We start from the raw sequence: 11,588 nt of genomic DNA on the forward strand, positions 1-11,588 counted from the left end.
TGCCACCCTGGGGTGCCCCACTGGTCATCCCCAGGTGCTCACAGGTGCGTTTTCGAAAAATAAGACCAACAGTATAATTTTTGTGAATTTTTGAAAACTTTGAAAAATGCACATTTCTGGGTATTAAGTTTATTGTTACTGGGCAGAAAAAGATTTTGAAATCTCTAATTGACTAAAGAACTTTGCAAAACAAAAGTGCTATAGCAAGTAGAACAAGTGGAGGAAGAAAGAGATGTTGTTTACCTCCTCTATGCATATAAAAAAGTATTTGTTAACAAGGTTGATCAAGTCTTGCCACCAAATAAATTTTACATAGCATAAGAGGAAATAAACCTCAAATCAATCATGTTACCTTGAATTGTATTGATATGGATCCAGTCATAAGATTTTGATATCCTTCTTTAGGCTCATATATAGGACAATCAATAGTTCCAACTTTGATAGTTCTCAAATTAGAAATAGTATTAACTCCACATACTTTATCAATCCTCTTGGGGAAATAGATGGTATGCTCCTTGTCATCAACATTGAAAGTAACTTTTCCTTTATTGCAATCAATAACAGCCCCTGCGGTGTTAAGAAAAGGTCTCCCAAGAATGATAGACATATTATCATCTTCAGGCATTTCCAACACAACAAAATGAGTTAATATCAAGCAGTTATTAGTAACTTGAACAGGAACATCCTCACATATACCAACAGGAATAGCAGTAGATTTATCAGCCATTTGCAAAGATATATCAGTAAGTATCAACTTATCTAAATAGAGTCTCTTATAAAGAGAAAAAGGCATAACACTAACACCGGCTCCCAAATCACATAGAGCAGTTCTAACATAATTATTCTTAATAGAACAAGGAATAGTAGGTATACCTGGGTCGCCCAACTTCTTTGGAACCTTGCCATTGAAAGAGTAATTAGCAAGCATAGTGGAAATCTCCTCATTAGGGATTTTCCTTTTGTTAGTGACAATATCTTTCATATACTTTGAATAAGGAGGCAATTTAATAGCATCAGTCAAAGGGATTTGCAAGAATAAAGGTTTCATCCAATCACAAAATTTATTATAGTGTTCTTCTTCCTTTGATTTTAGTTTCTTAGCAGGAAAAGGCATTTGCTTTTGCACCCAAGGTTCCCTTTCATTACCATGTTTCTTAGCAATAAAATCTTCTTTAGTATACTTTTTATTTTTAGCATGCTTTTCAGGTTCATCTTCAACTTCTTCTTTATCATAAGCATCATTCTTATCATTATCATTTTCATGTTCATTACCACTTTCAGTTTCAGCATCGGAAATAGAAATACTATTAGGATCATTAACAGGTTCAGAGGATTCTACAACATTTTTATGTTTCTTCTTCTTTTTCTTAGAAGGGGCACTAGTTTCAATTCGTTGAGAATCTTGTTCAACTCTTTTGGGGTGCCCTTCAGGATATAGAGGATCCTGGGTAGAGACACCGCCTCTAGTTGTTACTTCATAAGCATGTTTCTCTTTAGAATTATTTTTTAGCAAGTCATTTTGCACTTTAGTGAGTTGATCAATTTGAGTTCGAACCATTTGGAAATGTTTAACAAGCATCTTAACATCATTGGAGGTTCTCTCCACAATATCATGCAAATTGCTAATAGCTTGAGAATTTTCAATTAGATGATTCTCTACTCTCATATTAAAATTTTCTTGCTTAACAATATAATTATCAAACTCATCTAAGCATTGAGCAGGAGGTTTTGAATACGGAATATCTTCCCTAGTAAAGCGTTGAAGGGAGTTTACCTCAATCATGGATGAAGGGGGAACTATCTCGCATAAATCTTCTATGGGAGGTAAGTTCTTCACATCTTCGGATTTAATACCTTTCTCCTTAAGAGACTTCTTGGCTTCCCTCATATCTTCATCATTCAATTTAACCAAACCCCTCTTCTTCAATATTGGCGTCGGAGTTGGTTCAGGTGTATTCCAATCATCATGATTCCGGCCTATTTTAGCCAATAATTCTTCAGCTTCATCTGGAGTTCTTTTCCTGAAAACACAACCAGCACAACTATCCAAATATGCTCTAGACTCAACGGTTAGTCCACTATAGAATATATCAAGTAGATCATGCTTTTCCAAATCATGTCCAGGTCGGGCTCTGATAAGAGAGCAAAATCTTGCCCAAGCTTCCGGCAATTTCTCTCCATCTTCCTGGTCAAAGCTATAAATTTTCTGTAAAGCAGCATGTTGAGCACTAGCAGGAAAGTATTTCCGAAAGAAAACATCAAGCAAATCACCTGGACTTTTAATAGAACCAGGAGGCAAATTATTATACCAAGTTTTAGCATCATCCTTTAATGAGAAAGGAAAAAATTTAGCAACGAAATAAGTACGCATCTTGACATCATCAGAAAACAAGCTACTCATAGAAGAAAGTTCATTCATGTGTTCTACAGCACTTTCCTTTTCAGTACCACAAAAGGGTGTTTTCTCAACAATAGCTATATGAGATAGATCAAGAGAAAAATCATAATCTTTATCCTTAATGCATATAGGAGATGTGGCAAATTTAGGATAAGGAGATAGCTTATATCTAACAGTATATTGTGCGAGAAACTTCTTAATTTTTCTTGCATCAGCAGTAGCATTGCATCTATTCATAAAATCATCATTAAGCTCCACATAATCCTCATCAGGATCATCACTAGAATAATCAAGTTCAGGTGAATTAACAGGTGTAGCAGCATTTTCATTAGGAGTTTCAGCATTTTCAATTTGTCTAGACCTAGCAATTGTAGCATATAGAAAGGATCCCAATGAACCACTATCATCAAGCACATCAGAAACATTATCAATATTATGAGAGTTTTCAGATTCAGCAGAAGTACCAGCAAGTGAAGCTTGTGGTGGTGAAACAAGTTGACTCATCACAGATGGTGAATCAAGAGTAGCAGAGGTACTCAGAGTTGTACCTTTTCTTGTAGTGGATGGTAATATAGCGACTTTAGGATCGCGAGATTTACCCATGATGGAGAATTTGCAGCGAACAATATCAATCCAAGTGAACCTCCAAATAAAGCTATGCTCCCCGGCAACGGCGCCAGAAAATAGTCTTGATAACCCACAAGTATAGGGGATCGCAACAGTCTTCGCGGGAAGTAAAACCCAGTTTATTGATTCGACACAAGGGGAGACAAAGAATACTTGAAAGCCTTAACAGCGGAGTTGTCAATTCAGCTGCACCTGGAAACAGACTTGCTCGCAAGAGTTTATCAGTAGTAACAGTTTTATAGCAGTAGCAGTAGTGAAATAACAGCAGCAGAGTAACAAAGACAGCAGTAGTGATTTTAGTAAACAGCAGGATTAAAATACTGTAGGCACAGGGATGAATGACGGGCGTTGCATGTATGAGAGAAACTCATGTAACAATCAAAGCAGGGCATTTGCAGATAATAATAAAGCGGTGTCCAAGTACAAAGCAATCCATAGGCATGTGTTCCGTATATAGTCGTACGTGCTCGCAATGAGAAACTTGCACAACATCTTTTGTCCTACCAGCCGGTGGCAGCCGGGCCTCTAGGGAATCTACTGGATATTAAGGTACTCCTTTTAATAGAGTACCGGAGCAAAGCATTAACACTCCGTGAACACTGTGATCCTCACATCACCGCCTTCCCCTCCGGTTGTCCCGATTTCTGTCACTTCGGGGCCTCGGGTTCCGGACAACGACATGTGTATAGAACTTGCAGGTAAGATCATAAAACAATGCATATCATGATGAAATAATAACATGTTCAGATCTGAGATCATGGCACTCGGGCCCTAGTGACAAGCATTAAGCATAACAAGTTGCAACAATATCATCAAAGTACCAATTACGGACACTAGGCACTATGCCCTAACAATCTTATGCTATTACATGACCAATCTCATCCAATCCCTACCATCCCCTTCAGCCTACAGCGGGGGAATTACTCACGCATGGATGGGGGAAACATTGCTGGTCGATGGAGAGGCGGCGGTGGTGATGATGGCGATGATCTCCTCCAATTCCCCGTCCAGGCGGAGTGCCAGAACGGAGTTTCTGGTCCCCGAGACGGAGTTTCGTGATGTGGCGGCGTTCTGGAGGGTTTCTGGCGACTTCGACTTCGTCCTCGCGTTTTTTAGATCGAACCCTTTAAGTAGTCCAGAGGAGGGCGTCGGAGGCCAGCCGAGGGGGCCACACACTAGGGTGGCACGCCCCCCTCCTAGGCCGCGCCGGCCTAGTGTGTGGGGCCCTCGGGCCTCCACCTGGCTTGCCCTTCTGGCTCCCTGAGTCTTCTGGTAAAATAGGCCCTTTGGTATAAATTCCGAGGATTTTCCCGAAAGTTGAATTTTTGCACAAAAACAAGACACCAGAGCAATTCTGCTGAAAACAGCGTTAGTCCGTGTTAGTTGTATCCAAAATACACAAATTAGAGGCAAAACAATAGCAAAAATGTTCGGGGAAGTAGATACGTTTTGGACGTATCAGGCCGCTAGCCAAAGCCATGTATCATGGTGGAAGTTTCAGTTTGGACATTAATCCTCAATCTCTTATGAGTGTATTATCTGTTGTTGAATGCTTATGCATTAAAGAGGAGTCCATTATTTGTTTTCTATGTTGTCCCGGTATGGATGTCCTTAGTTGAGATCTATCAAAAACGAGAAATCAAATGCGATCTATCTCCTTGGACCTTTGTACAGGCGGCATAGAGGTACCCCTTTGTGACACTTGGTTGAAACATATGTTATGCAATGATAATCCATGTAAATCCAAGCTAATTAGGACAAGGTGCGAGCACTATTGGTATTCGATGCATGAGGTTTGCAACTTATAGGATGTCTTATGCATAACACATATGAATTATCACTACCGTTGACAAAATTGTTTCTATGATTTCAAAATAAAAGCTCTAGCACAAAAATAGTAATCCCTGCTTCCCTCTGCGAAGGGCCTTTCTTTTACTTTATGTTGAATCAGTTTACCTACTTCTTTCTATCTTAGAAGCAAACACTTGTGTCAGCTGTGTGCATTGATTCCTACATACTTGCTTATTTGCATTCATCATATTACTTTGTGTTGACAATTATCCATGAGATATACATGTTGAAGTTGAAAGCAACTGCTGAAACTTATATCTTCCTTTGTATTGCTTCAAATCCTTGTACTAAGAATTTATTGCTTTATGAGTTAACTCCTATGCAAGTCTTATTGATGCTTGTCTTGAAAGTACTATTCATGAAAAGTCTTTGCTATATGATTCAGTTTTTTAGTTATTGTCTTTACCATTGCTTTGAATCACTTCATTCATCTCATATGCTTTACAGTAGTATTGATCAAGATTATGATAGTAGCATGTCACTTCAAAAATTATCATTGTTATCGTTTACCTACTCGAGGGTGAGTAGGAACTAAGCTTGAGGATGCTTGATACGTCTCCAACGTATCTATAAGCGGAAGCGGTGGTGGTGGTGGGAGGCGGAAGCGGCTAGGGCTAGGGTTTGGGTGGAGGCCGGCGGCGCCCGGGGTGGGGAGGGGCGGCGGCTAGGGCTAGAGAGGGGAGGGGGCCGGCGGCGCCCTAGGGGAAGGGGGCGGCGGCTAGGTCAGGGCCGGAGGGCCTCTGATACCATGTAGAAAGGTATTGGAGATTGCATAGCACCAATAGGACCGGCTGCTCATGTATATATAAGAGGACACATGTACAATTACAGATACAACTCTGACAAAACACGGGGACCTATACCTATTACAACATGTTACTCAACAAGAAGATGCGGGATCGATTGATTTGCCAGCCAGGGACGGAGGAGCAGTGGCAGGGAACCCTAGATAGCAGGAACGTTTTCTCAAGTAAGTAGTTCCAATTTTTTGAACATATAAGCACAAGTAGTCTCGAAACAGATATGTTACACGACCAACATAAAAGCAGAGTACATGGAGCTATATATAGAAATGTTTTTGTAACAATGACTTATGTCTTACAAACTCAACAAGTCTTACAGAAATAAAGTTGCAAGCCAGCAGAACACACATGAAATACTTCCAATACATTGGATCACCCTCAAAACAAGTAACACAATTATATCCTTGCAAACGCGGCCCAGCAAAAGGTAACTGCGAAGGGCCAAAGTGCAGTGACCATGGTTTTCACGCTCATACGTAGTAACTGCACCATTCCAAAGAATATCCCCTTCCGAGTCAATAAGGGTCTTGCAAGAATTAAAACTTGTATAAGAAACCCCATATCTCTACATACCAATATGGCAGGAGTAATAACAGAAATAGCAACGGCTGTGTTACGAGCAACCGGAGCTAAAACCATGTACACGCCCAGTGCAAAAGCAATAGACAAGCATGTGACTGAACTGGACATGCAGAGCACGGCCGTTTGAAAGTAGATTTTTCGCATGCTCAAGTTTACCATGGGAATCCCAGAAAACATGAATCCAGCAGTAGCTAGTAAAGAGCAGATGAAAGCTAGTGCAGTGGCCAGAATGAACGCGTCAAAAATGTACCCACCAGCAAGCGTTGGCGTTCCCCCATTTGAATGATCATCAGCTCTGTAACCTCCAGGAAGGGCAAATGTTGCAGTAAATGCCATGGTTGCTATTAGGACTGAAGTAACGACAAGCATTTGCGTCGCATCTTTCAGCCTCTCTGATTCTCTATCCTCTTCCTGAGGGTTCGGACGGCGGCTGTACCTTTCTTTGTTCTTATCCTCGCGAATGGCACCGTGGTTCGCCCTAACAGACCTCAAGGCGTGTTTTATTCTATGCTCAGAGTTCTGAAAGAGAAACGGGCAGGAATATGTGAGTATCAAGAAAGGAAATTTACAATAGAGATTTATTTTATTCAAATGGGAAAGAGAAATAGACATAGAGAGTGTCTTAATTACCCAGGTATAGCCCATTCCACGCGGAAGCTTACTTCTGGATAGATCATAGGGAGTTTCCCCTAGGTTATTTGCTAGATTCAGATTCACCTCCCGATTTCCAAATAGAGCACAGAACATCCTAAGTTTCCCACCCTGTATAGCCAAGTGCAACGCAGTGTTCCCTTCACTATCTTGCATATTCAGAATCCAAGCTAAAGATGGATTTCCACATGCATATGAGACCATGGCTAGTCTTCTTTTCTCGGTGGCGACATGAAGGAACGTCTTTCCTTTCGCGTTGCGCAATCCAGCGCTATCTGGACGCTCGTGAAGGAAAAAAATTACGGCATCTGTGGCACCTAAAGAAGCAGCCACGTGTATGGGAAAAAATCCTTTATTGTCTGCTTGATACAGTGATGCAGGGTTCGCTTTGAATACTTTTTCGAGTGTCTGTTTAGACCCCGAGGAAAATTGTACGAAGTGTAGTGGCGTACTCCCATCTTTGTCCACTTGTGCAGTAAGGCTCTTGTTCCAACCCAGTAGGATCTCTACCATCACTGTGAATAATATGTTTCTTGTGTTACGGCATGTTTGGTTCAAAGAATTTCAAAAGTTTAGGAATTTGAGAAATGTAAAAAAAGTTATATGTTGATTCCAATAATAATTAAAAAGATGTGATTTTATAATACATGCCGTTTGGTTGAGTTGCACGGAGAACACATGCTTTTTCTGAACTATTAGTCATCATAAAAACAAATAACCATAACTTTGTTTTGCATATGATTTCAATCCTAAAAACCAAGTAAGTTCTATAGGAAAAATGCCAAGTAACTGAACTATTCAAAATTTATATGCAATTTTTTTGAACAAAATAAGCCCTTATTGAAAAAACTTGCGATAAGTGTGATTAGTCATGTAGAAATTATCTTAATCTTACTAGCATAACATAGCATAACGTAGAACTGAGCGCTTATTAAATAGCGTGCCTAAGATGATCCACTAACTAACAAAGAGATAAATGGGGAGTTCAATCATGGCTTCCTTTGAACAAGGGTAAATCTGCATTTAAGAAGTAGTAAGTCAATACCCTAATAAACCGGCATGGAGGGAGGAGTAACATTAGCTTTTGGGGCATATCAAATGGACGGCTTATGTTTATTTAGGAACATTTTAACGGAGCTCTGAAATTTAATGGTGCAGTACTGCAGTCCAGTAATACAAACATATAGAGTGGGTGCAAAATGATAGACATACCTGTGTCTCGGAGAAGAGCAACATGCAAGGCATTTTGTCCATCTGCTCCGGAATAGGACAGATTACCACAACTCGTATTATACAGAGTAAGTGCAATGGTACTCTTCTGCAGAAAGATAGCTAGGTACAACGGGGAAATACCGTCTTCAGGATAATTAGCCAATTCCGGATCAGCACGCATTAGCAGCTTGACTATAGTCCTTTCTTCTGTTGCGCCGTCAGCATCATCCTCGTTTTCTTCTCCGGCATCAAGCGATGCTTTTCTGTGCTTGTATTCCAAAATTCTGCCGTCTTCAGTTCGGACAGCCTCGTGGAGGGCCGTCTCGTGGCGCTTATTTTGCATTCTCAAGAGCGCGAGCTTCCCGTTGGGACCCACACCACCAGACCCAGCTAGATGAATGAGACAAGAAACCATTTTGGAGTTCCCAGCTCGAGCAGCAGAATGCAAGGGTGTGTCACCATCATGATTCTTTGCAAACAGGAGGTCCCAGTCCCTGCCGCAGATCATGCCTGCACACTTGAGGAAATCATGTCCATCGCCAGTATTGCTGGCGACCGCATGTAGCGCGGTATCCCCATCAGGTGTGACGCCCTTGAGGAGTTCTCGTCCTGGAACTGCAAGCGAACTAGGCAGGTGGTCGACGCCCTCTTCTACATCACGAGCAAATGGCGCCCCAATTGTTCTGTTGTCTCTCTCTAGAAGCCCAAGAAATTCGTCAGTAGGAATCATCATTGGTGGATTTTGTGCGTCTTCCCGACGGAAAAGGAAATCCAGCGCCTTACAGGAGCCCACGCGCGCCGATGTGAGCAGCATCGGACTAATTTTGCTAGGAGCAGCTCCATGTCCACCTAGATCAATGAGACGAGACGCCATTTCGGCGTTCCCAGCTCGGACAGCACAATGCAATGGCGTGTCACCATTGTGATTCTTGGCAAACAGGAGACCCCTGTCCCTGCCGCAAATCATGCCGGCATACTTCAAGAAATCCTGGGCATTCCCGTTGCTGGCGACCACATGTAATGCAGTGTCCCCATCAGGAGTGAGGCCCTGTAGGAGTTCTTCTACATCACCAGCAGCTGGGACCGTGATACTTCCCTTGACTCTCGCTAGCAACGCACGAATTTCTTCAGCAGGAATCATCATTGGCGGGTCTTGTGTGTCTTCTCGCTGAAAAAGGACATCCAGCGCCTCCCACGAGCCCACGCGCGCCGATTCCAGCAGCTGGGGATCGATGCTCGCCATCCCGCTGAGCTTTGTGGTTTGCTAGTTGGATGAAGTGTATCTGTGTATGAGGTTTCTTGTGCTCCCTACTAGGCACGCTCTTGAAGCTAGTGCCAAGTCTCCTCTCTTGTCTTTGTATATATCTATAACATTTCTTAAATCTTAATTGCTTCTTGCTTCATGATAGCCAAGTGGAGGTTCTTGAGGCACACCGCTGTCCTATTAATATCTTGACGAATCAGAGTGTCTTCTTCTCCTCGATGTGTGAAAGGTGACACGAACACGATGCTACTGTAAATAAATTAATCTGGGGTCAGTCTCTTAAATATAGATGTACAGTATGACTGTCAGATGAGATTTAAATCGTTACGTCATTTATAAACGTTACACTTACACCATGATTTGTTTTGCAATAGATTCAGAAAATGGTTTGAGCCTACGTTCTCTTCATCTGAGCCAAGTGCCAAGTATTGTCTATTCTCCGTTTAACCTACTCGTCTTAATTGTTTCTGGCTTGACGATGACTTGGTGGAGATTCCTCCAGGGCACATGGCTGTACGTAGGCTCTAAACCTACTCCAGTATTTATCTCTTCACGATGTCCTCGATATGTGAAAGCCAACATGAAAACGCTGCTAAGGCTGACCATAGTGGTAAGTATCATGTTATAGTATTTGGTACTATCTCTATAGCGGAAATTCAATTCGGCTCCCGGGTGCGTATGCTCCCTCTACCAACAAAACATATTTCGAAGTGTAGAAAAATTTTGACAAAAAATTCTACATGTACATCTCCATAATATATGTGTATGTGTCAAGTTTCACGAAAAAATAATATTTTTTGTGGCCTATGTAAAAAAGAGAAAACTTATCATGTGAAAAGCATCGTTTTCAGCACTGAATTTTGTCTTTTTTACACACGTCACATGATAAGTTCATTTTTTATGAAACAACTTTGTGAGCGCGTAGCACCTGAAGATGTACGTGCGAATTTTTCGTTTCAATTTTTAAAAAATTTAAAATATGTGTAAGATGCATTTCAAAATATAGGGAGCATATGCTCCCATGTTTCAAAACACCACGGTTAGTATATGAAGTAGTATCATAGTTATGCTATATTCATTATTTTTTAGAATATCAATACAAATATGTGCACAAGATTTGTTTGGCATTAACTTTTCTCGTGATGTTATGATACAGTATCCACATCTTTTACTCTAATCTCCTCTCTCCTCCTTAATTAACTGCCACATCAGCATTTTTGTGAGATCAATATGTATGATACTAATTATGATACTAGCACAATAGCTGCCTAAGTGCCGGAAATGCAATTTTGATCTCAGGTGCATATGCTCCTGCTACAGAGAAAAACATTTTAAAATATCACAAAAAATACGAACACAAATTTCACGCGTATATGTCAACAATCCATATGTGTATGCCAAGTTTCGCGCGAAACCGGTAGGTTTGGTGTCCTGTGTAAAAATGACAAGCAAAACGTCTTGTGAAGAGCTTATATTTAGCACTAAAGTTTAACTTTTTTACACATGACACAAAAAGTATCGATTTTTCGTGAAACGACTTTGCAAACACATAGAACATCAAGATGTATCTGTAACATTTTTTATCGGATTTTTTTGACATTATATAATATGTTGAAATTTAATTTTAAAAACCAGGTGCATGTGCTCCCGGGAGCAGAAACAGCATGTCCCCTAAGTGCCAACCTTCAAACTGAGAATGACTCTAGGGTCATACCTTTCCAAAATGATTCGTTTCAGCCGGAAGCTCCGCATTCTCACGTCCTCCGGCTTCTAAACGTGACATGTGTCCCATGTGTTTGGCCCAGGCTTCACCGCTCTAGTCTCCCTTCAATGCATTGTCAAAGTCCACTCGTTCGTTCGCTTCACAATGAGAGGATAAGACATATAACGTCTGCCTTCATAGCGCCTGCTCCCCCACCTCCACAACACTGCTGCCGGTTCACCATGCGCCACCCACCGCCGATCTCGCTGTCCTCGCGCTCACTAGTAGAAAAAGGGCTAACTGTGGTGCATTATTTTTGGTTTCTGTGGCACATATATACGTCATCATAGTTGTCACGCCACTAGTATTTGGATTATGTGACGCACAATTGGATGTGCCACAGAAGTTTGGAATTCTATGGCGCATTTTGCCATATGCGTCACAGAAAGTCAGACAATTCTGTGACGCATCTGCAGATATGCGTCACAGAATTTTGAA

At 41.2% G+C, this 11,588-nt stretch overlaps 1 protein-coding gene across 1 annotated transcript; it reads right to left on the bottom strand.

The window, feature by feature from the left end:
* Window positions 1-6,075: 6,075 nt before the first annotated feature.
* Window positions 6,076-9,367, bottom strand: LOC127304201 (protein ACCELERATED CELL DEATH 6-like). The gene is made up of 3 exons (XM_051334899.1): window positions 8,125-9,367; window positions 6,892-7,427; window positions 6,076-6,780 (listed from the first exon to the last, which is right to left on the bottom strand). Exons 1-3 carry the CDS (start codon window positions 9,365-9,367, stop codon window positions 6,076-6,078), a joined length of 2,484 nt encoding a protein of 827 aa, XP_051190859.1.
* Window positions 9,368-11,588: the final 2,221 nt, after the last annotated feature.

This window comes from Lolium perenne, chromosome 5 (genome assembly GCF_019359855.2).
Source record: "Lolium perenne isolate Kyuss_39 chromosome 5, Kyuss_2.0, whole genome shotgun sequence".
NCBI lineage: Eukaryota > Viridiplantae > Streptophyta > Magnoliopsida > Poales > Poaceae > Lolium > Lolium perenne.